The 25,206-nt window shown below is 33.9% G+C and overlaps 1 protein-coding gene across 1 annotated transcript; it reads left to right on the top strand.

The window, feature by feature from the left end:
- Nucleotides 1-18,012: 18,012 nt before the first annotated feature.
- Nucleotides 18,013-24,880, top strand: LOC104115723 (3-isopropylmalate dehydrogenase 2, chloroplastic-like). The gene is made up of 11 exons (XM_070192318.1): nucleotides 18,013-18,330; nucleotides 19,782-19,911; nucleotides 20,029-20,140; nucleotides 22,400-22,475; nucleotides 22,588-22,676; nucleotides 22,983-23,069; nucleotides 23,459-23,575; nucleotides 23,672-23,779; nucleotides 23,885-23,938; nucleotides 24,075-24,227; nucleotides 24,572-24,880. Exons 1-11 carry the CDS (start codon nucleotides 18,114-18,116, stop codon nucleotides 24,644-24,646), a joined length of 1,218 nt encoding a protein of 405 aa, XP_070048419.1. The 5' UTR covers nucleotides 18,013-18,113; the 3' UTR covers nucleotides 24,647-24,880.
- Nucleotides 24,881-25,206: the final 326 nt, after the last annotated feature.

Here is a 25,206-nt window from a genome sequence, read left to right as displayed (position 1 = left end):
TATGGCTATATTGGCTTATCGATACTCTTGCTTCCTCTTTCCTTTGAAACCAGGTGGGTAGCCCACTAACTTATAACAAGTATCCTTAGTGTGGCCTTTGGTTCTACGGTACTCACAATATAGATTTTCATATCTCTTGAACTTTTGTGTGTTATCTCTAGAGCTCATTAGGGCAGTGGAATCATTCACCTCATTCATAGTGTATTGGTCATACAAACTTTTCTTTGGCTTTCCTCGTGAATTAGCATAGCATATGCATGACTCACACTTGATGATGGGGACAAAAGTAGCATCTAACTTCTAATGGCACTATAACTATCATTTAATCCCATTAAAAACTGAAAAAGCTTCTGTTGTTCTAGGTGTGTTATGAACTCTCTTGTTTCAGGAGTTACAGGAAGAGTTGGAACTAGGGCACTATACTCATCCCACAACAGTTTAAGTCTAGAATGATAAGCAGAAATACTTGAGGTACCTTGAGAAACTGTACCAATTTCGCGATGAAGATTGTAGATCCTCGATCCATTGATTTTGTCAAAATGATCATGTAAATCAGTCCACACCTCATGAGCATTACTGGCATAAACTATCCCATTCACTAATTCCGGTGACACGGTGTTCATAATCCAAGTTAAAACTGTAGTATTGACACGTTCCCAATCCTCGCCTAGATCATCAGTGAATTGATCCTTAGTGCATGTACCGGTTATGAACCCTAATTTTTGCTTAGCTCGCAACATGATCTTCATTGCTCTGCGCCACACTGAATAATTCTCCATGCCGGTTAATCGGACTGAAATTATTACATTTCCCGGTGAATCTGAAGATTGTAGGTACAACGGATGTCGCAGATTATTAATGTCTAAAGCAACCATTACAGGTTTACTCAGAAAATTAGGGATTTGAGAATAAGCAAAAATCGATTGAAAAGTTCTCTCAGTAATTTCACGGAACAACTCTCAAACCAGAGTCTCAGCTTCGATCGATTCACTCTAGTTCTGATACCATGTTAAAATCACCATTGTTGAGTGGATGTAAAGCTCGGCTAAGAGAATGAAAAAGAAGCCTAGGGAGAGAAGCTTCTGGACAATTATATCTTACTGTGTATTGAGAGAAAAGAAATCTATTACAATAAGTTACCTCTACTGCTATTTATACGTGTATATATAAACATAAACCAGCTCTCTTAATTAACTCCAAATCTACAGCTAAATTTATTATAACTAACTCCTAACACCCAACTAACACTATGCTAAAGTAACTGCATGTCACTAAGTCTTTTGCCTTAGTTTCTCAGCTTCCCACAATGCACAGCTATCATCCTAGCACTTCAACATTGAGCATATGTAAAATTTTAATAAAAGGCCAGTAAAAACTAAAGTTTTTTCTTTGAAGATATCAGATAATTAAAAGTAACAAATTTGAAATAGATGCTTATTATTTGACGCAGTTATCGCAAGTTATTCTATCCATTTTCGTGCATTCTTAGAAGTATTTTTTAAACTAATTAAAATATTTGTTCGAGCTGCATGTTGGAACCAAAAATAGGTGAAAAAAAGAAGGTTAACGAGATAGACATAATTGATTAATAAAATTGTGATTGACGTTAATATGAGGTAAAATAATTTGGAGTGAGGTAAAACATGTATATGATGAATATGGTGTCTGCAAACGCACATCTATTTGTTACATTAAGTTATTAACTTGAACTTTTGTCAAAAACAATTAAGCTAATTTGACAAAAGCATTTATTTGAAGACATTAGCATTTTTCTGATTAATAATCTTTTTTTAAATGCCTTAGCTTTTAACATTTTAAGGATCCATTTATTAGCTATATTAACTGGAGCAGTATTGTATAAGATAAAATATAAATGTCATATCCATCGAATTGGGCAAAGTCTATGATAAGATTTTTTAAGAGATACCCTTATGGTTTAGGGGTGGATATACCTTTCTAAATCATTAATGTGATTTTGGGAGACACTCTAAACACAAATACATAAAGAAGGAAAGACATCTGAATTTTTTTCTAATTTTCACTTCCTCTTTTGCGAGAACAAGAATAGATATATATCCTTCCGTTTGCCTCTCTCTTTCACCCAATCACTCACATAAAAGAAGTAATTCCTCCCCAACAAGCAATGTATGGCAAGTTGCAATCCACAATTCAATCCACTTATCTTTCATTTGGTAGAATGTATTAAAAAAAATAATGCATGCATTCATTTTTTGTATTATTAATCTCTTGTTTGGTATACTTTTTCAACATGTATTACTAATACAAGTATTACTTATACAACCCTTTTGGTATTATCCTATGTGTAATTAATGTACATAACAAACCATGGTATTAGCAATATCAAGGCTATTAATACATGCATTAGCATGGTTAAAGACAAAATTGTCCTTAAGTCTCTTAAAGTTAAAGAATATAGAGGGCATTTTTGTAAACAACTAATTTTCTTAAAAGATTATGTAATGCATTTTAATTTTTATTACATCACACCAAACAGTAGATTAGAAATAATCTCTGCATAACTAATATTTGCATTACTAATCTCTGCATTACTAATATACCTTATTCAGCACTATTCTTATGCACCCTACCAAACGACCCCTACCATTAATCAATCCCATGGAGGCAGGGGTGGATGTAGTCTTGAGATACTGGGTTCATTTGAATGACGCATAATATAAATTTATATGAAAAAGTCTATTAAAATTATAACAAATGGAGTAGTATATATAAACCCAATTTTAAAAATATAACAGATTCAATACTAAAAATTTTAAAAATTGAACATAGAACATAAAATCCGCATCCACCTCAACATAGAGGTTAGCCACTATAACGCGGTGAGAACAAAAGAAAAACAAAATCTTAGTGATGATGTAAGGCCTATAAAAGCTAATCTTCCTAATAGTGAAGGGAAATGTTTGCACAGGCACAATTTTTGGTTGAAAATTAATTTTATTTAGAGCTACAATAATTGACGAAATCGAAAGATCTTTTTTCAGTAAAAGAATTACCTGTTTTCTAATTAGAGTTTTGGGTTAATCAGAACTGAAATTGAATCTAGAGATTGTACTGATTAGGATTGGGGCTGAATGATTTTCTAGCCGTAACCACACCATTTACATTTTTAACATTTATGTGGTTAAGAATTCTTAATTTTTAGATTTAAAATTTTGTAACAATTGACATAGGATAACATGTACTACAACAAAAAAAGTAGTGCCATAAAAGGCAGAAAAAACTAAATGACTTTTTATCTTTGTTTTATCAGTTATTAATATATCTTAATCCAAAAAAGTACGACTATAAATATATTCGAATTATTAAATATTATGTAATTAAATAGTGTAAGCATAAGTATTAAACATATGTATTCCATCATTAAGTGTTTTTGTATCCTTTAAGTGATTTTAGAACTTTTAGCATAACTATCAAAATATTTATTTAGTTCCATTTTGTCCTTAGAATATGTCAGAACTTTATTAATGAATTAGTTTGAATTATATATTATGTTTTTTGTGTGTATTAAGGAACTGTTTATTGAACTTCATACATATTCACAAACTAAAATTTATAATATACATAGTCAATAACAAGTAGTTTTAGAATATCACGCAATTTAAAATTTATTACTTTTGGTACAGGTTTTGTAATATTTGACACAAAATATTTCATGCATCGCATGAATATAGAACTATATTAAAAGCACGAAACTCCTTAGTGAAATACCTTACTTTTTTTAACTTTTAAAAATAAATTTTATACTAGACAAAATAGTCATTTAATTATTTACCTAATATTTTGAACTTTGAACTATGTAAAAACTCCTTTTATTTAGAAATTTTAAATCCAATAAGATTATCAATTTCAATTGAGTCTATCTCAAAATTCATAATGTTCTAAGCTTTCTCTTACAAATAGAAATCAAATCTGGATTTAAGTTTATTATTCTTTTCTTATTTGAATTGTAGATAAGATTTGAAATGCCATAAAGAATATAACTTGAGGGTTCAGTATGCTAAAATAATCTTTGCTCTAAGGATAAACTTTTTTCCTTTTTTCCTTTCCTTTTAAAATTTTAGAATGGTTGAATTATTTGTGCAAAACAAATATGGTATATTTCTTTCGACGTATATACTTTGCTTTTGAAACTTTTTCCATAGAAGACTTTAACCTATAATAAAAACAAATCCAATGAATTTCCACAAGTGGTATTGATCACGCCCAATTCTAGTTCTAAAAAGGATAAGCGGTCACTACAAATATAATCCGGTCTAAGAGTACGGATTCAAATCTCACAGAGAACTAAGATTTAGCTACAACTTTTCACTATCACTAAGAAGACAATTATGAACAATTTTCTAGATTATAAAAATTGAGATTTTATTTCTAACTAAATAACTAATAAGTACTAGAAAGCAGTAAAATTATCAACTAACGAGACAAAGGGTTGGAGATAAAATTGGAAAGGTCTAGGGTTATGATTTCTCCAATCGTTGGAATCCTCCAAACCACATCTCCTATAAATTCGCCTAAGTATTTCTCTACCGATCGTGAGTATTTTAGGTGATGTAATTCTCTTCTGAGCAACTACCACAATTTACTAGACCTATTCTTCCAAATTATACTAGCTGGCACTAGTTCACAGCTCACTAAGATCGCACCAAGGTTTTGTTATTCCTAATTCCACCTTTAAACCCTCCGTAATTATTTCTCATATACGTTAGGAGTGATGTTGCTCAACAACTACCTAAATATGTACCTTTTTTTCAAGCAATACATAATAATAGGCACAGTCAATTGAGAGCTCTTCAATCAGGTAAAATAAGCACGTAGTTAAACAAGTAGATAAATTTAAAGGCTCGATTATATAAAGACTTAATGAGAATTCATCCTCCAAAAGGTTCCATCAGAACCCTAGATAACAAATTAGTTATTCATGCAAGTATGTAAAAATACAACACTAGAATTCATAACAATAGAAAAATCGGAAGAAAGAGAAAAAAACGTGAAGTTGAATCCTTCTCCTTTCTCCAAGCGTGTTCTTGCCTCCTCAAAGTCTTATCTCTCTCCAAAGTAGTGTCTCCTTCTCTAAAGCACATTTTAGGATGTATTTATAGTGACTAGGGTTTATATGGGGCGAATTTTCCTTCTTCTATTTTGGATTGGAGAAGCTGGTTTCTTCTGCTCACGGTCTAGCGAAGGGAACCTCACTTCGTTATTCGGAACTTTTCTTGTTTTTTCTGCTTCGGTCCCGGTCTGGCGAAGCGAACCTCGCTTCGCTGTCCGAGACTTTTCTCTTCAGCTATTTTCACCATTTTTTCTCCTATTTGATCATTTCTCGCATAACTTTGTTCCTAAACAAAAGAAACACATAATGAGCATATTTTTACTTCAAAAGCGGTATAAAATCCCACAACTCACATACGAAATAATATGCAAACATACACAAAAACATGTATTTTTGTACCCTTTATCACCACCCCACACTTAAACTCTTGCTCGTCCTCGAGCAACTTAAAATTAAGCGCATAGGCAAGAAATACTTTCCAAAACATACTCAAGCATCACACCACTGAAAATGGTTTATATCAATGCTTAGAACCCAGTATATGCACTCTTCATACATTTTCTCAAGTTTTAACCTCATGCCAAGATTATTTAAAATATTCATGTGACTCTTTCTAACATCCTCGCCTCAAAACTTGACTTTAATGCATTCCACACTATGACTCACTCTTTGTGCCTACTCAAAAATCAAGCTCTCTACCAATCCTTTGCAAATCATGTGCCCTCACCAACAAACCACAAATAAAGTAGACCACACGCTCAATATAAGTTCAAGTATATTTTAAGGATTCTCAAATCGTAAGAAATTTTCTCACTCTCACAAAGAAACTCTTATTCCACCCAAGTTCGTACTATATGCTTGCCCGTAGTGTAAGACTTGAGTGATCTAAGATTGCAAAGTTTAGGATCAAGTATGACTTTATAGGTTGTAATGTAGGCTAAGGGACATGTAGGATATATTTGAGAAAGTAATGACTAACCCTCCTAAGCACTTTAATACACTACACTTTACTTTAATTTCAAGAACCTTCTTGTCATGACCAATTCAATCCCTTGCCATGAAACCATACACATTTAGGCCCTTCTTCGTTAAGAACATCAACATATAGATACTTACTAGCCCAAACAAAGATATGAGAGGTGTTATTTATTTTTTTTCTATTTTTTTCATTCTCCTTAATTTGATATTTCCGGCTAGTACCTTTTGTTGTTTATACAAACGTGCACCTTATCGGCCTTTTTATGGTTCTGCTCAAAGGTTATCCAATCTTTTTCTTTACTCTTCTAGCTACTTAAATACTTTCGGAGGTAAGGTTCAACAAGATTGATTAAGAATAACGGGGATTCGGCTTATAATGTGGTTGCCAAATTAAAGGTCTACATGCTCAAAAGGGATGACTACATATAATATTAGCACTAGTAGGTAAATATGCTAAATGGTCAATTAAAGAAAGCCTATATCACTTTCCAAACTTACAAGACTTAATCTTTTCGCTTCGACTCATAAACGGGACAAGTTCTAGACTAGTAAGGATGGCACATAGTACACTAAAGTCTCACCTCACACAATGCACATGACTCACTTAGGACGGCTCGGACCCGACTCTCAAGTTAAAGCAACTGGTACAATCATCATAAAATTGAAGTACATGGGAATTAATCACAAGAGTCAAAAGATGAGTCTCGTTGTCAAAATAAAGTCACATATGATTTCAAGGTATATAATTACAAAAATCATGAAGAAAGTACTCAGTTTAAATGCTCCGCCTCTAAGTCCCGATGTAAAATATGTCAAAAGGCATAGATACTCAAGTTCTCCCTATTTCATTATTGGTTCAAAAAAGAATAAAATGATTTTTTTTTTGTATTTTTCTTTGGAGTTTAAACCCTCAAGAAAACTGTCTAGGAAGTCCATCGTCGGGAAAAGTCTAATTCTTTATGAAACTTTTACCTAACAAAATAATTACTACCCGGTTCAAAGAGTCATCCCTTGGAAAAGAACTGTGGACATAAGAAAAACCAAGAGGGATTATTTCTACCTATTTTATTTTTCAACACACATAAAATAACACAACTAAAATAGCATAGGAACACCCAAACAGTCTCTTTACCTCACACTTAAAATTGTGCATTGTCCTCAATGCACACCCATAAATACAAGAAGGTAACAGAAACTCCCTGGTAGGCCAAAGGTCAAAGCATTAGCAATTCTTGGGGTACTGAAACTTCTCCCAGACTTGGTTCTTTGAGAGGGCACCCCACACTTAGTTCTAACTATCTCACTCGCTTTTGGTTTCTTTCAATGGCTTTGCTTCTCATGCTCCTAGAGAAATAAAACAAATGACGCTACAATAATAATACAATAATAAAAAATAAAAATAAAAGAAACAGTAAAGTCGGGTTGCCTCCCAACAAGCACTTGATTTAATGTCGCGGCACGACGCGAATCCATTTTTGTCTCCACCTCGAGCTTATAAATTGAACCCCAAGTTTTACGTCAAGCTTATGATTATGATCCTAGGGTGGTGGAACGAATCTAACTGGCCCAAGGAAATAATGTGGTATTCTGTACTTCTTAGACTTTAGATGAGGTGTGTAATCCTGACCTTCTGGCAAGAAGAACTCGAGAATGTAGGCACCTTGTTCCTTATTCATTGGCTCCTCAATTGGCTCGGATGACTCTATTTCCATATCATCATCCAAACACAATGTAGAAAAATGCTTGGAGTGTGGACCAACGCACTCAACTACATGAACTTTGGGGCTATTAATATCCTCAACACCAATGACACTTGAGTCAACTAAATATGTATCTTCAATGTTCTTGGTTGTCTCTAGTATCTCTTCTACAACATCGACATCCTCAAATTCTAGTTTGATAGTTTGTTGGTGTTTTACTCTTACCTCCTCCATTAGCACCTCAATTTCTACATCTAATGCATGCTCTTTTTGGCAATTATCCATAATATTAGCTTGTTGAGTATTAAATACTTCAACTAGTTGACTCACTTGAGCCTCCAAGTTGCAAATAGTAATCTCTTGCCTTTGTATGTGCACTTGTTTCTCACTATTTTATTCCACAAGGCACCTTAGCATATCCTTGATCTCTTTCAGGTCATCATCCCTGGGTTCTTTATTCCTATTAACTTCACAAGAAAAAGTATAACCATCATAGTAAGTGGTTGGGGGAGGATGAGAAATATAAGCACAACCATAAAAGTGACCACCTTGACCACCACACATATCACACATTCTACACATAAGATTGAGTTGGTGCACATAACTCGCTCTCGAGAATATTTTAATAATTTTTACATGGATGGATTCCTCCACAATATGCATAAAGAGGATCAAAAGTAGAATTACCAATATCAAAAATCTCATAATTCTAAGATGTCATGTCTCACAAATCAAAAATAAAAACAAAATCAAAATAAAAATTAAACAAAATAAAAGTTTAAACTTGACACCAAGCAATATTTACAGCTACAGCTACACTGTTAGTTCCCCGGCAACGGCGCCAAAATTTTATCACGTCCAACTCTAGTCCTAAAAATGATAAGCGATCACTGCAAAAATAATCCGGTCTTAGAGTCCGAAGTCGAATCCCACAGAGAACTAAGGTTTAGCTACAATTGTTCGCTATCACTAAGATGACAATTTTGAACAATTTTCTAAATTATAAAGATTGACATTGTATTTCTAACTAAATAACTAACAATTACTAGAAAGCAGTAAAATTATCAACTAACGAGACAAAGGGTTGGAAATAAAATTAAAAAGTTCTAGGGTTATGATTTCCCCAATCATCGGAATCCTTCAAACCATGTCTCTTATAAATTCGCCTAAGTATTCTCTAGCGATCGTGTGTACTTTAGGTATCGTAATTCTCTTTCGAGCAACTACCATAATTTACTAGACCTATTCTTCCAAATTATACTAGTTGGCACTAGTTCACAGCTCACTAAGACCGCACCAAGGTTTTGTTATTCCTAATCCCACCTTTAAACCCTCCGTAATTATTCCTCATATACGTTAGGAGTGATGTTGCTCAACAACTACCTAAATATGTACCTTTTTCCAAGTAATACATAATAATAGGCACAGTCAATTGAGAGCTCTTCAATCAAGTAAAATAAGCATGTAGTTAAACAAGTAGATAAATTTAAAGGCTCGATTATATAAAGACTTAATAAGAATTCATCCTCCAAAAGGTTCCATCAGAACCCTAGATAACAAATTAGTTATTCATGCAAGTATGTAAAAACACAACACTAGAATTCATAACAATAGAAAAATCGGAAGAAAGAGAAAAAAACATGAAGTTGAATCCTTCTCCTTGCTCCAAGCATATTCTTGCCTCCCCAAGGTCTTCTCTCTCTCCAAAGTAGTGTCTCCTTCTCTAAAGCATGTTTAAAGTTGTATTTATTGTGACTAGGGTTTGCATGGGGCAAATTTTCCTTCTTCTATTTTGGATTGGAGAAGCTGATTTCTTCTGCTCTGGTCCCGTTCTAGCGAAGTGAACCTCGCTTCGCTATCCGGAACTTTTCTGGTTTCTTCTGCTCCGGTCCCGGTCTGGCGAAGCGAACCTCGCTTCGCTGTCCGAGACATTTCTCTTCAGTTATTTTCACCAATTTTTCTCCTATTTGATCCTTTTCCGCATAAGTTTATTCCTACACATAATGAGCATATTTTTACTTCAAAAGCGGTGTGAAATTCCACAACTCACATAAGAAATAATATGCAAACATAATCAAAAACATGTATTTTCTACCCTTTATCACCACACCATATTTAAACTCTTGCTCGTCCTCGAGCAACTTAAAATTAAGCGCATAGGTAATAAATACCTTTCAAAATATACTCAAGCATCACACCACTGACAATGGTTTATATCAATACTTAGATCCCAACATATGCACTCTTCATACATTTTCTCAAGTTTTAAACTCATGCCAAGATTATTTAAAATTTTCATGTGACTCTTTCTAACATCCTCGCCTCAAAACATGACTCTAATGCATTCCACACTATGACTCACTCTTTATGTCTACTCAAAAATCAAGCTCTCTACCAATCATTTGCAAATCATGTGCCCTCACCAACAAAGCACAGAGAAAGTAGTCCACACACTCAATACAAGTTCAAGTATATTTTAAGGACTCTCAAATCGGAAGAATTTTCTCACTCTCACAAAGAAACTCTTATGCCACCCAAGTTCGTACTATAGGCTTGCCCGTAGTATAAGACTTGACTAATATAAGCTTGCAAAGTCTAGGATCAAGTATGACTTTATAGGTTGTAATGTAGGCTAAAGGACGGGTAGGATATATTTGAGAAAGTAATGACTAACCCTCCTAAGCACTTTAATACACTACACTTTACTTTCAAGCACCTTCTTGTCATGATCAATTCAATGTCTTGCCATGAAACCATACAAATTTAGGCCCTTCTTCATTAAGCACATCAACATATAGATGCTTATTGTCTCAAACAAAGATATGAGAGGTGTTATTCAATTTTTTTTCTTTTTTTTTTTCATTCTCCTTAATTTGATATTTTCGGCTAGTACCTTTTGTTGTTTATACAAACGTGCACCTTGTCGGCCTTTTATGGTTCCACTCAAAGGCTACCCAATCTTTTTCTTTACTCTTCTAGCTACTTAAGTACTTTCAGAGGTATATGTTCAACCATATTGATTAAGAACAACGGGGATTCATCTTGTAATATGGTTTCCAAATTAAAGGTCTATAAGCTCAAAAAGGATGATTACATATAATATTAGCACTGGTAGGAAAATATGCTAAATGGTCAATTAAAGAAAGCCTATATCACTTCCCAAACTTACAAGACTTAATCTTTTCGCTTCGACTCACAAATGGGACAAGTTCTAGACTAGCAAGGATGGCATAGAGTACACTAAAGTCTCACCTCACACAATGCACATGACTCACTTAGGACGGCTGGACCCGACTCTCAAGTTAAAGCAACTGGTACAATCATCATAAAATTGAAGTACATGGGAATTAATCACAAGAGTCAAAAGATGAGTCTCGTTGTCAAAATAAAGTCACATATGATTTCAAGGCATATAATTACAAAAATCATGAAGAAAGTACTCACTTTAAATGCTCCGCCTCTAAGCCCTGATGTAAAATATGTCAAAAGGCATAGATACTCAAGTTCTCCCTATTTCATTATCAGTTCAAAAAAGAATAAAATGATTTTTTTTAAATATTTTTTTTTGGACTTTAAACCCTCAAGAAAACTGTCTAGGAAGTCCATCGTCGGGAAAAGTCCAAATCTTTATGAAACTTTTACCTAACAAAACAATTACTACCCGGTTCAAAGAGTCATCCCTTGGAAAAGAACTGTGGCCATAAGAAAAACCAAGAAGGATTATTTCTACCTATTTTATTTTTCAAGACACATAAAATAACACAACTAAAATAGCATAGGAACACCCAAACAGTCTCTTTACCTCATACTTAAAATTGTGCATTGTCCTCAATACACACCCATAAATACAAGAGGGTAACAAAAACTCTCTGGTAGGCCAAAGGCCAAAGCATTAGCAACTCTTGGGGTACTGAAACTTCTCCCAGACTTGGTTCTTTGAGAGGGCACCCCACACTTAGTTCTAACTATCTCACTTGCTTTTGGTTTCTTTCAATGGCTTTGCTTCTCATGCTCCTAGAGAAATAAAAAAAATGACACTACAAGAATAATACAATAATAAAAAATAAAAATAAAAGAAACAGTAAAGTCGGGTTGCCTCCCAACAAGCACTTGATTTAATGTCGCGGCACGACGCGAATCCATTTTTGCCTCCACCTCGAGCTTATAAATTGAACCCCAAGTTTTGCGTCAAGCTTATGATTATGATCCTAGGGTGGTGGAACGAATCTAACTGGCCCAAGAAAATAATGTGGTATTCTGCACTTCTTAGCCTTTAGATGAGGTGTGTAATCCTGACTTTCTGGCAAGAAGAACTCGAGAATGTAGGCACCTTGTTCCTCATTCATTGACTCCTCAATTAGCTCGGATGACTCTATTTCCATATCATCATCCAAACACAATGTGAAAAAATACTTGGAGTGTGGACCAATGCACTCAACTACATGAACTTTGGGGCTATTAATATCCTCAACACCAATGACACTAGAGTCAACTAAATATGCATCTTCAATGTTCTTGGTTGTCTCTAGTATCTCTTCTACAACATCGACATCCTCAAATTCTAGTTTGATAGTTTGCTGGTGTTCTACTCTTACCTCCTCCATTAGCACCTCAATTTCTACATCTAATGCATGCTCTTTTTGGCAACTATCCATAATATTAGTCTACATCTAATGCATGCTCTTTTTGGCAACTATCCATAATATTAGCTTGTTGAGTATTAAATACTTCAACTAGTTGACTCACTTGAGCCTCCAAGTTGCGAATAGTAATCTCTTGCCTTTGTATGTGCACTTGTTTCTCACTATTTTGTTCCACAAGGTACCTTAGCATATCCTTGATCTCTTTCTAGTCATCATCCCTGGGTTCTTTGTTCTTATTAACTTCACAAGAAAAAGTATAACCATTATAGTAAGGGGTTGGGGGAGGATGAGAAATATAAGCACAACTATGAAAGTGACCATCTTGACCACCATACATATCACACACATTCTACATATAAGATTGAGTTGGTGCACATAACTCACTCTCGAGAATATTTTAATAATTTTGTCATGGATGGATTCCTCCATAATATGCATAAGGAGGATCAAAAGTAGAATTACCAACATCAAAAATCTCATAATTCTAAGATGTCATGTCTCACAAATCAAAAATAAAAACAAAATCAAAATAAAAATTCAACAAAATAAAAGTTTAAACTTGACACCAAGCAATATTTACAGCTACAGCTACACTGTTAGTTCCCCGGCAACGGCGCCAAAATTTTATCACGCCCAACTCTAGTCCTAAAAATAATAAGCGATCACTGCAAAAATAATCCGGTCTTAGAGTCCGAAGTCGAATCCCACAGAGAACTAAGGTTTAGCTACAATTGTTCGCTATCACTAAGAAGACAAGTTTGAATAATTTTCTAAATTATAAAGATTGAGATTTTATTTCTAACTAAATAACTAACAAGCACAAGAAAGTAGTAAAATTATCAACTAACGATACAAAGGGTTGGAGATAAAATTGGAAAGGTCTAGGGTTATGATTTTTTCAATCGTCGAAATCTCCCAAACCATGTCTCCTATTAATTCGCTTAAGTATTCTCTACCGATCGTGAGTACTTTAGGTATCATAATTTTCTTTCGATAAACTACCACAATTTACTAGACCTATTCTTCCGAATTACGCTAGTTGGCACTAGTTCACCCCTCACTAAGATCGCACCAAGGTTTCGTTATTCCTAATCCCACCTTTAAACCCTCCGTATTGATTCCTCATATACGTTAGGAGTGATGTTGTTCAACGACTACTAAAATATGTACTTTTTTTCAAGCAATACATAATAAATAGGCACAGTCAATTTAGAGCTCTTCAATCAACTAAAATAAGCACGTAGTTAAACAAGTAGATAAATTCAAAGGCTCAATTATATAAAGACGTAACAAGAATTCATCCTCCAAAAGGTTCCATCAGAACCCTAGATAAGAAATTAGCTATTCATGCTAGTATGTAAAAATAAAATACTAGAATTCATAACAATCGAAAAATAGGAAGAAAGAGGAAAAAATGTGAAGTTGAATCCTTCTCCTTGCTCCAAGCATGTTCTTGCCTCTCCAAAATCTTCTATCTCTCCAAAGTAGTGTCTCCTTCTCTAAAGCACTTTTTAGAATGTATTTATAGCGACTAAGGTTTGTATGGGGCGAATTTTTCTTCTTCTATTTCGGATTGGAGAAGCTAGTTTCTTTTGCTCCGGTCCCGGTCTGGCGAAGTGAATCTCGCTTCACTGTCCGAAACTTTTTTAGTTTCTTCTGCTTCAGTCCCGGTCTGGCGAAGCGAACCTCGCTTCGCTGTCCGAGACTTTTTTCTTCAGTTGTTTTCTCCAATTTTTCTCTTATTTGATCATTTTCCGCATAAGTTTGTTTCTACACATAAGAAACACATAATGGGCATATTTTTACTTCAAAAGCGGTATGAAATTCCACAACTCACATAAGAAATTATATACAAACATACTCAAAAATATGTATTTTCACCCTTTATCATAGATCTAAAGAGGGTAAGATGTACACAACCTCATCCCTATCATAGAAGGGCAAAAAATCCGTTTTCTGATAGACCCTCGACTAAAGAAGGGATGAAAAGAAATAAAGGCAACAAGTAGTGACAACAATAAAGATAAAATGAGAAGACTGAAGCCAAGGTAGCAAGTAAACGCTAGGTAATAATAACAATCTAAGAATAAAGAGATATCATACTAACACTAATGCTATCGAACTGAGAAGACACAAGGAAAATGCTTGACTACCTACTATCTTACTACCCTAATCTTTGACGGTTACACCCTCCTATCAAGGGTCATGTCCTAAGTAAGCTTCAGTTGCATCATGTCCCGGCTAATCACTTCTCTTCAAGACTTCTTTAGCCTTCCTCTACCCCTCATCATACCCACTAAGACTAACCTCTCACATCTCCTAGCAGGAGCTTCTGTGCTTCTCTCCCTAACTGGCCCGAACCATCTCAACCTCGCCTCCCGCATCTTATTCTCCACGGGAGTCACACCTACCTTATTCCTAATCCTCTCTAACCCGGTATGCCCACACATCCATCTCAACATACTTATCTCAATTACTTTCATCTTCTGGATATGAGAGTCCTTGACCGGCCAACACTTTACCCGTATAATATAGTCAGTTTAACCGCTACTTTGTAGAACTTACCTTTAAGCATGGAAGACTTTAACCCAAAAACAAATGAGAGCTTTCAAGGAAATATACGACTTAATTAATAAAAACACAAAATCTTTGAAAAACTTTGCGAAATCTTCAATTCGAAAGCCAAAGACAACATATATATATATATATATATATATATATATATATATATATATATATATATATATATATATAATACGAAGTTGTCTCCTTAAATTAACTTCATTTGATCGTTAATCACCCTAAGGAGTCATGTTAGGATATTTTTCTTTGCTCTTTTTTAATTAAATATACTACTAACAATAAAATTATTCCCCCATCTAAACTTATACGTTCTTTAAAATACTATATGTAGGTTTAAAGAAAGTAAATAATTTTCTAAAAAACAAATGTAGTAATCAGGATACACGTGTCGTGCGCATACGCTGAGACTAATAACAAAAAGTGTGGAATATTTTCTGTTTCGTAAAAACCCTTAATTTTAATTATTTAGAGGGAACGTAAACTAGTAATCTAACTTGTACCTTATACCGAAACAGCATATGCATACTATTAGCAGAAATAAAGACGCTATTTTATGTCAATAAACGTGTGCTTTCTAGCATCTATTTTCCACAATCAAAAATTGGTGAAGTTTAACTTTATATTTTTAGGTAGGCTTATAAATAAATATGAAAATTGTACCAAACCCTAAGTTACGCCTCCTAGAGATTTATTTAGCCCTCTTTCTAGTAATTGATGACGCGGCGTAAAAGAGTAATGTCATTGGCGGCTCCAATTAGTTTTTTCCTAATTAGCAGGACCTAAATAATTTTCTATCTAATTGTTGTTAAAACTTATGACCTTTTAATATTGTATTGTTCAAAAATATTTATTGATTAGAAATGAGACTTTTTTAAGGAAATAAATATTTATTAAACAACCAAATTAAAACAAAATTACAAAAAAAAAAATTCTCTCATTGGATTGGTTATTAGTATAAAAATTTGCGTTCATACTTAATCATATCATGTGTTATATCCATTGGAATGCAATCCTATTAGTCAAAACTACTCAAATTTCCTTATCTTCCTCTAACAAGAAGTATTAATCTATACTAAAAAAAATAGCAAAGCCCAAGCTAATGTAGAACTCCTCTAAACAAGTCTATATAGGACTGCTTCATTTTTGAGATATTTCAAAATGTTTGACAATTGACGGCATTGTGTTTTTTACAACTTTTAATAGTTCAAAATTCATTAGATTTTATTTTTTAAGTGTAGTATCTTATAGTATTTGGAAATGGTGAAAATCATTTGCGTCCTCCAAGTTTGCTTTAAAAATCAAACTCATCCTCCAATATTAAACAACTATCATTCTGCTCCTCATATCAAATGTGACTTCTTAAAATGCCTATTTTACCCTCTACAATTTTTATCTCGTATTTTTATTCTTTAATATAATGATATTTTTTATTTTAATTTATGTTATCGACTTACCTATAGACAGATTAAAGAAACTTTTTTGAACCAAAAAAAGTGAGAAGTAGTAATCAAGCATATAAGTTAATGATGTTCAATAGTGAAATAAATGAGAAAAATAAAAAACTTTACATGATTTACTCGTATTAGTAATTTTATTAATAGCAATCAAAACTCAATCTATTTAGAAAATTGAGAATAAACGACATTAAATATTTTATAAATTATTCAATGCAAGTAATAAAAAAAATAATGGGGGAAAATAGAGATAAATTTTATAATAAATCTTCAAAAATTATCTATTTACAATTTATATGAACTTTAATTATAATTTAGAAAAAATATACTAATAACAATCAAAACTCAAAAATTTATATACATATTGAGAATAATAAAAATAGTGGAACTTAAAATCTCACACACTAACATACATTATATACATTTTAATATATATATATATATATATATATATATATATATATATATATATATATATATATATATAATTAAAATAATAGTAAAGTAGTAATACATTTTACAATAAATTCATAATATGATTCTTTTATTTATAATGTTATTGAACTTAGATTAGATTATATAAGATATAATATTATTTAAATTATGAGTAAATACCTATATTTAAAAATATCTAGATAATATAAAAAAGGTACGTATACGGGGAAGTTAAAAATGTCAAAGGGTAAACTAGAAATGATGAAAATGATAATTGTTTAAAGTTGGAGGATGAGTTTGATTTTTAGAGTAAACTCTGAGGATGCAAATGATTTTCACCCATTTGGAAAGTCAAAAGTACTTATTTTTAATAAAAAAATACTTATTTTTTGAAAGATACTTATTTTGTCGATTGAAGTATTTGGGTAAGTTTTTAGAAAAAAGATGGAGTAAATACTCTTTAGAAGTAGTGGAATATACTTCAAAAGCTGAAAAAGTATCTTTTCCCAAATGCATTTTTGAAATCTAGTCAAGCATAAAAATTATTGCTTTAATATTGACAAAACTGCTTTTCAAATAAATTAGCCAAATACAAGTTATTATTTTTTGAAAATACGTTTGACAAAAAATAATTTTCATAATAAACAGATTTTAGAAGCGTGACCAAATAAACTAATTTAATAGAGTAGTTTGTTTTAACTGTAACTACTATATTGGTAAATCAAATTCTTTCAAATAGTATCATAAAAATTGGACAGAGAGAAAGAGTAACATATTATCTATATAAAGAGTTTAAATTTTATGCATTATGATTGCAAAAGCATTTATACAAATTACTTATAGATAAAATCAGATAATTTTTTATTATAAATATTAATAATATGATAAAAATATTAAATTAAACCACTGTTTGTCGAATGCATTTTTCTTTTTCATCGAAACATAAAATTAATTAATATATGATAAAAAATGTTTATTAACCCACCGTGAGTAGTATATAGATTTCTTTTTTTTTTTTTTTTTTTTTTTTTGTATAGACAAATTCATAGTTTTTTTTTATATTTTTTATAGACAAATTGTTTTAGAAATAGGATAACAAATAGGTGCCATTAGGATGGACCAATTGGGCCTAAAACCCGTATAAAATAACTGGACCGATTCGACTTCCACCCAAAATCCTCACCCTCCCCACGTGCTAACTTCGAAAGCTTTCCGCTTCAGAGTTACAACAATGGCGGCTTCGTTACAATTCACTGCAACTCCTCTCAACCAACTCCAATTTCATTCGAAAACTCTGCCCAAACACACCGCTAAATGGAGTACTATTCGCTGTTCCGCGGCCTCACCAACCAAAAGCTACAACATCACTCTTCTCCCCGGCGATGGTATTGGACCTGAAGTTATTTCTGTTGCCAAAAATGCCCTCCAACTCGTCGCTTCCCTTGAAGGTATTTAAATAATAGATTCGAGTGTGTTTGACTTACTATTACTGCATTTCTAAACAAATTTGCTGATAGTAATTGTAATGTAAGTTTGCTAATATATGCTTATAATTATGTAATTAGTTTAATTTAAAAAATATTTACACAATTAGGTCATTTGTGTTGTAATTACTGGCAGGGACGGAGCTAGCCCTTTGAGTTTGGTAGCTTTGGTCCAAATGTCATATTTGTCTTAAGAAATTCATTGTATACGAACAAATTATTACTCCCTCCATCCCAATATATTTAATGGTGTTTCGGAGTTTAAAGAAAAAGAGGAAGACTTTTAAAACTTGTGCAGTAAAATGAGCCATAGATAATTGTTACTAAATATAGAAACGTGTCTTTATTTTTGGGACGCACTAAAAAGAAAAGAGTGTCACATAAATTAGGACGGTGAGAGTAATTTAGAACCCAGTAACTTAAAAGGACTAGAACCTTGAACTCATAAACTTCAAATCTTGGCTCCACCTTTAAATTTACAGGTAAATCTCTCGATAATCACTCTTCATTTGATAATGCTGAAATGAGTATTTATAATACTGAAATTAATGCCTCTCCTCTTCAATTAACTGCAAATGTTCTTTATTGAATTAGAAATGTGTTTTCTTGGATAATGTTGGCTGAAGAGGGGTGGGTTTTTTTTTGGGTGGGGGGGGGGGGGGGCGCTTCTCTGTTGTAATTTTGAAGCATTGATTGGTTTTTCGTGAATGCTTTGGAATAATGGGTTGAATGCAAGTTTGATTTTTTTTAGTTCGGTTTATTTTCGATCTCCGTGATTTCCTGCATTTTGTTTCTCCATGCGGTGTTTTGGACTGGTATGTTCTTGGTTATGTATTTTTCCAACTACTTGAGTGGATAACTTTGACTTATTTGTGCTAAATTCTTAGTTGATTTTCTAGTGAACCAAATTTTGTAGTTTTGTTTCATCTTGTCGAGCTGGGAATTTTAAGAACATGGTTAGGAAATCGAAATAAAGTAAAGTTGCTCCAATTTCTAAGTTTAACTAGTATAAAAATTGTAACTTTATGTTCAAGTTCTTAGACATCAGTCAATAGAAAATATAAATAATTTCTAGTACTTTATTTTTATTTTGTATAATATTAGTATGAGATGAGTTTAAATGGAGTAACATGGTCAATGAGGATTCATATAGTGGACTCCAGTTTGCTTGTGACTGAGGCATCGTTATAGTTATAGTTGTCGTTGATGATGATGTCCAAGTTCTTACTAATTAGCGCGCAAGCTGCCCTGGGCACCACTTGTGTAGAAATAAAAGCTCATATTGGAGATTAGATTTGTTGCCCGCTCCAATTTTCTTGGGACAGAAGGACTAATTTATCTGTGGTGATTTTCACGCTTCATTTGAATGTTCTTTTTTTTTTGGGTTAGGGCTTTAACTCTTGCGAACGTAACAGGATTTAATATTGGGTTCGAAGAGATGCATGTGGGAGGGGCTGCCTTGGATGCTGTTGGAGTGCCATTGCCTGATGAGACTCTCAATTCTGCAAAGAAATCTGATGCTATTCTTCTTGGAGCAATTGGAGGGTAACAACATAGGGTCTTTTTCTGAATATTTTGTTATATTTCATAGGTTCTTTTTTCTTCTGAAATCTCATATTTTTAGTTCCTTTTGTTGGATTTTTCTTGCATCTAAATTCAAAGGTATAAATGGGACAATAATGAAAGACATTTGAGGCCCGAGATGGCATTGCTTCACCTTCGAGGAGCCTTGAAGGTGTTTGCTAACTTGAGACCAGCCACTGTTTTACCACAGGTATTTTTTGCTTTCAGTTGCTTAAGACTGTCATATCATTATTACCTACCAAAATATTTGAGAGTATTTCTCAACTGCTATCAATTTTTGCTTTCAGTTGCTTAAGACTCTTTATGATTAGCATAAAGAGGAAGATCGTCTAAGTGAGTTCTGGATTGGATTCTTTTGACACACCTATTTGGATTTTAATAAAAAAAGTTTGTGCATGAATTACTCAGAGATAATGAAACATGCAATCAAAAAATGAATAGAAAGGTTCACATAGAGAGCACATAAATCTCCCTGCACTTTTTGACACGAGCAGCCTCCTGGAACTCTACCTCCTACAAATATATGCCATATGTTCTCTTAGATCCTCCAACACAAATTAACCGCTGGTACTCCTTGAGCAAGCTAACATGATTGGTGAAACGAGACTACTGCTAGTACCACCACCTTTATTTATTCCACCGACCTCTTTTTTAACACCATACAATTGATTAGAAAGTAATTTTGGAGGATTTGTCTGGGTGGAGGGTTCTATTGTAATGAGTATGAGCAGTCCAGTGAGTGTGGAAGTATGTTAGTGATTTTTGTTGTTGGAGGCTGTATTTTAAAAGGCGGAGGCACAGGACAAGATATGTAACGTATCATGTGAAAGGGAGTAAGCCCCGGGAAAGAGGCATAAGCCCCACTAATTCTTAAAGGGGAGTTAGCCCAACAAATGTTAATAAAATAGATTATAATATAAAAATCTATAGAAAATGTTTTTAAAATTTTATAAAATTCTATAGAAAAATATGTACAAAAATTAATTTACTATACGAGTATAATAACGTTTGTAGATTGTAAGTTACCTAAGTGCTAATTATAGAATCACATATTAGTTATGGTGAAATACCTAAAAGAAGATTTAAAACCAAAATTTTTGACGTATATTGGGCGGACGATTCAAGACATGGAGTATTTTACGAGGCGTTCATGGAGCATATCAAGTGAACAACACAAGGGTAAAGTGCATGTGAATGCCCCACTTATCCTAGCATACCCCATGAGACTTTAGACCTCAATGATTGCCTCAGGGCGTTTGGAGGCTGTCTCGCCTCAAGGTGAATCTCGGGCGAGTTTGGGCATTCCGTTTTGCTGCGAGTGGGGTACAATAAACCTAAGATTATTCTTTGAAGCTAGTAAGTGGTGCATGAATGTGGTGAAAAGGCAATGGCTCCATGGCCCATGCTAATGAGAGCTAAAGGGTTTGGAGGATAGTAGAGCTGTCCGGAGCGGTTGTCATTGAGTAGTACAGAGAAAGAGAAATTTGATAGAGTGATCTTGTTTCTTTTTACCTTTTGGGGGAGAGGACGTTCTTAAATACCTAGCATGGGACTGATAAAACAAGAGCCAAATGGGTGTTTTCCCTAATATGTTGTCTATTCTCCTCGGTGCGTTTTTCATTAATTGTAGGAGTTGGTCCACAATTAGACTGCCTCTACCTCTGTCTTCTTTTTACTCCTATTTTTAACTTTTGTTACAAGAATCAACTATGTTCCTTACTCAAAAACAAAAAAAAGGGAAAGAAAAATAAGGGCAGCCCGGTGCACTAAGCTCCCTCTATGCGCGGGGTTCGGGGAAGGGCCAGACCACAAGGGTCTATTGTAAGAAAGATCATAATCAGCAGAAATGTAGTGTATTCCCATTTTAAAGTTGGCAAATTTGTTAGTGTAGTGGATATATCCTTCATATTATGATAACCAGAGAAGTGGTAATGCATAAATATGTGGCGATTGCCTGATGGCGTCCAAAAGTCTTGTCCTGTCTATCTCTCTTTCTCTGCCCAGAGTCCTCCCTCATTCCTTCTTTGCCTCAAGACTTTTTTCTTTTGTTCGCTTTTTTTATAATTGTGAGGATCAAATGTTTTACTTGAAACCATTATGAGTTACATGTGGCAAAATATGCTAGAAGTGGATTGTCTATTAACAAGTATTGGATACTTCTAAGCTGCTTATTCATGACTCAACTATTTTTATCTTTTACTAATATTTATCTTTTCCAGTTTGGCCTGCATGCGCTCTTGAAGACGTGAGCCTTTTTGGTTACTTTTTTTTTTTTGCAAGACATCTGACCTCTACAGTTGTGTAAATTTGGTCTTCCTTCTACAAAGTCATCATTCACTAAACAGGAAACATACTCTTGATGAACTTGTCTTTGAAATCATTGTACGCGTAAATTACACTCTGAGTTTCCATGTAATTCCTTCATATTCATATTCCTCACTTAATGCAGTTAGTTGATGCTTCAACTTTGAAGAAAGAAGTTGCTGAAGGTGTAGACCTGATGGTTGTTAGGGAACTTACAGGAGGTTAGTATGGAATTGGTCACGGCCATTGATATTCAAATAAGTTGTTTCTTGACTTTTCTTTCTATAGATGGCTCTCTCCTTGATCACAACTTACTGTTCCCCATGTTAATAGGTATTTATTTTGGTGAACCAAGAGGTATCAAAACTAATGAAAATGGCCAGGAAATAGGTTTCAACACTGAAGTGTATGCAGCATATGAGGTATTTTGCTTAAAACATGCCTCCTGCTGTGCTTGCTAAAGATAACAAAATGCCTAGTATGTTATCCAGCGTTGGACCTATTGTCAAGCATCATTGTGTATGCAAAATTTCAAGTTATTAGTTTTGCTTATCTAACTTCTTTCATTGCCGTACAATCACTGTTAAAGTTCATAAAGAAACTAAATCCAGTATGGTCTTTCTGTTACTAAAAGTAGGATAGATATCAGACTTATTGAGATCAAAAATTTTACCTGAACTTTGTTCCTGACCTTTACACTACTAGTATTCGGCTTAATTCCTTTTCAGATCGAAAGAATTGCACGTATTGCATTTGAAACTGCAAGGAAGCGTCGAGGAAAACTCTGTAGCGTGGATAAAGCAAATGTTTTGGAGGTAAATCTTTCTCTCCACGTTCCCCAACCCTTCTTTTCTTCCCCTATATATCTGCATTCAACTTTCTAACATTATGCTCATAGGACACTTTCCTCTCTTTTTTTGTGTGCGTTGAATCTTTACCGGGATGTCAACTATGTTTTACTCCATTAATACAACTTTTAGCAAAATCTATCTTAACCGAAGTAACCCATTGTGATTTCGAGAATTACACCACGATCTGATTCTCTGATGGTCCTGGTCCTTTTAAATGCTTTTAGAGGGAGCATACAATTGACGCTTGTCTGCAAAGTAGGATATGCTCAAATTTGAAGTTTCCGTATTAAATATTAAAAAAGAATTAGTGTGTAAGCAAGTGATAGAGTTCATGATTTTGAGATATTGGCCAGGCCTCTACGCTTTGGAGGAAGAAAGTTACAGCACTAGCCTCAGAGTATCCTGATGTAGAGCTCTCTCACATGTATGTTGATAATGCAGCCATGCAACTTGTTCGCAACCCGAAGCAGGTTTCCATTTTCCTTTGGAATATATTTTTACAACTCTTGTTTCTCAAGTTGGCACACTAGTCCATTGAGTTGATCCTCTAAACAATCATAATGCAGTTTGATACAATTTTGACAAACAACATATTTGGTGATATCCTGTCCGATGAAGCATCAATGATTACAGGAAGTATCGGGATGCTTCCTTCTGCCAGTCTTGGTGAAACGGTATTGCCAGAAAATCTCCTTTCTTTGGAAGCATTATTTTTTTCCTTCCCACTACAAATTCTTTACTTTAATTTCCTTTTACTTTTGGGAACCTGTTGCCTCCAGGGACCTGGATTATTTGAACCTATACATGGTTCTGCTCCTGATATTGCTGGGCAGGTAGGTTATGGTTTTCCTTTTTTTCTCTTTTTTTCTTCCTCCTTTTCCTGCTGTATAACTATTACAGTAGCAAACTTCTTGTGTTCTTTAGAAATCGGGCATATATTTATGTTTACACACTAACTTTAACATGCAGGATAAAGCAAACCCCTTAGCTACAGTGCTCAGTGCTGCTATGCTTTTGAAATATGGCCTAGGTGAGGAGAAGGCTGCTCAGAGAATTGAAGCAGCTGTTTTGGACACCTTAAATCGAGGATTTCGTACCGGTGACATTCACTCTGCAGGACATGTGAGTTTTATCTAGTATATTAGATAGCTCTATTACTAAATTTCCAGCAATGTTTTTTCTCCTCGGGATTTTTTTTTTGGGGGTGGGGTGGTGGTGGTGGTGGTGGGGGAAGATATAGGTCATTAAGATCTCAGTGCTTCTTGGTTGTGAATTTTCATCTGTCTGATCTTGCACTTGAAATACATTTGGACATGCGGCAAACATCCAGCAAAAGCAAAAAATAAGTTAATATTTCTCACCTTTATCATAGGTTGGACCAAATAACTTGAATGCTGAAATTTAGTTTTAGTAACTAATTGTTTTCATATCAAACTTGCTGAATGAGCTGAAACACTTGTCTTCAGAAATTGGTGGGGTGCAAGGAAATGGGTGAAGAAGTGCTCAAGTCTATTGACAGCAAAACTCCTGCTGCTGTTTAAATTTATGAAGAGGCTTCGTCGAGCTTAGCAAATGATCATTTGGGCAGATGCATCTGTAGTCGATAGAATGCCATTTCTGTACTTTGTTTGAAGGATTGAAAATTGCTGGAATATTGCTGAGTGTTGTATCGTAGCATAAACATATCCATTCTTGTCTCTGATGTTTTGAGACCTTAGTCTGTTGTAACATGGAAGGAAATGAAAATAAGATTTTTGACCATTAAAAGCAGGAAAGGAAGGACTGGTAACCAATATAATTGTTCTCACTGCTACATTAGATGACTGTAAACCTATGTTTCATGGAACTGGAGATTGGTACATGATACAGGTTTCCGTCCGGCAAAGTAAGCAAATTTTGAGTATTAATTGTGGACTTGTAGCATGAGGGTGTTTGGATTGGTTTTTAAGTTGGTCAAATCAGCTTTTAAGTTCTTTTTTAGCTTTTTTCGGTGTTTGGCAAAGTTAAAAAAGTGCTTAAAATAAGTTTAAAACTGTTTAAAACAAGCCAAAAGCAAGAAGTTGGGCAACATCAACTTATTGTTTTTTGGCTTAAAAGTTAT

This window comes from Nicotiana tomentosiformis, chromosome 12, assembly GCF_000390325.3.
Source record: "Nicotiana tomentosiformis chromosome 12, ASM39032v3, whole genome shotgun sequence".
Lineage (NCBI taxonomy): Eukaryota > Viridiplantae > Streptophyta > Magnoliopsida > Solanales > Solanaceae > Nicotiana > Nicotiana tomentosiformis.
Note: the sequence above shows the minus strand (reverse complement) of the source record. Positions and strands in the feature narration are given on the sequence as shown.

What these genes read in the sequence shown, in the direction of transcription:
- LOC104115723 (XM_070192318.1), top strand. Translation starts at nt 18,114, where the DNA reads ATGGCGGCTTCGTTACAATTCACTGCAACTCCTCTCAACCAACTCCAA. An exon ending in CAGCCACTGTTTTACCACAG is followed by an intron (nt 20,141 to 22,399) that starts GTATTTTTTGCT and finishes CACTTAATGCAG; the next exon opens with TTAGTTGATGCTTCAACTTT. An exon ending in ACATTCACTCTGCAGGACAT is followed by an intron (nt 24,228 to 24,571) that starts GTGAGTTTTATC and finishes ACTTGTCTTCAG; the next exon opens with AAATTGGTGGGGTGCAAGGA.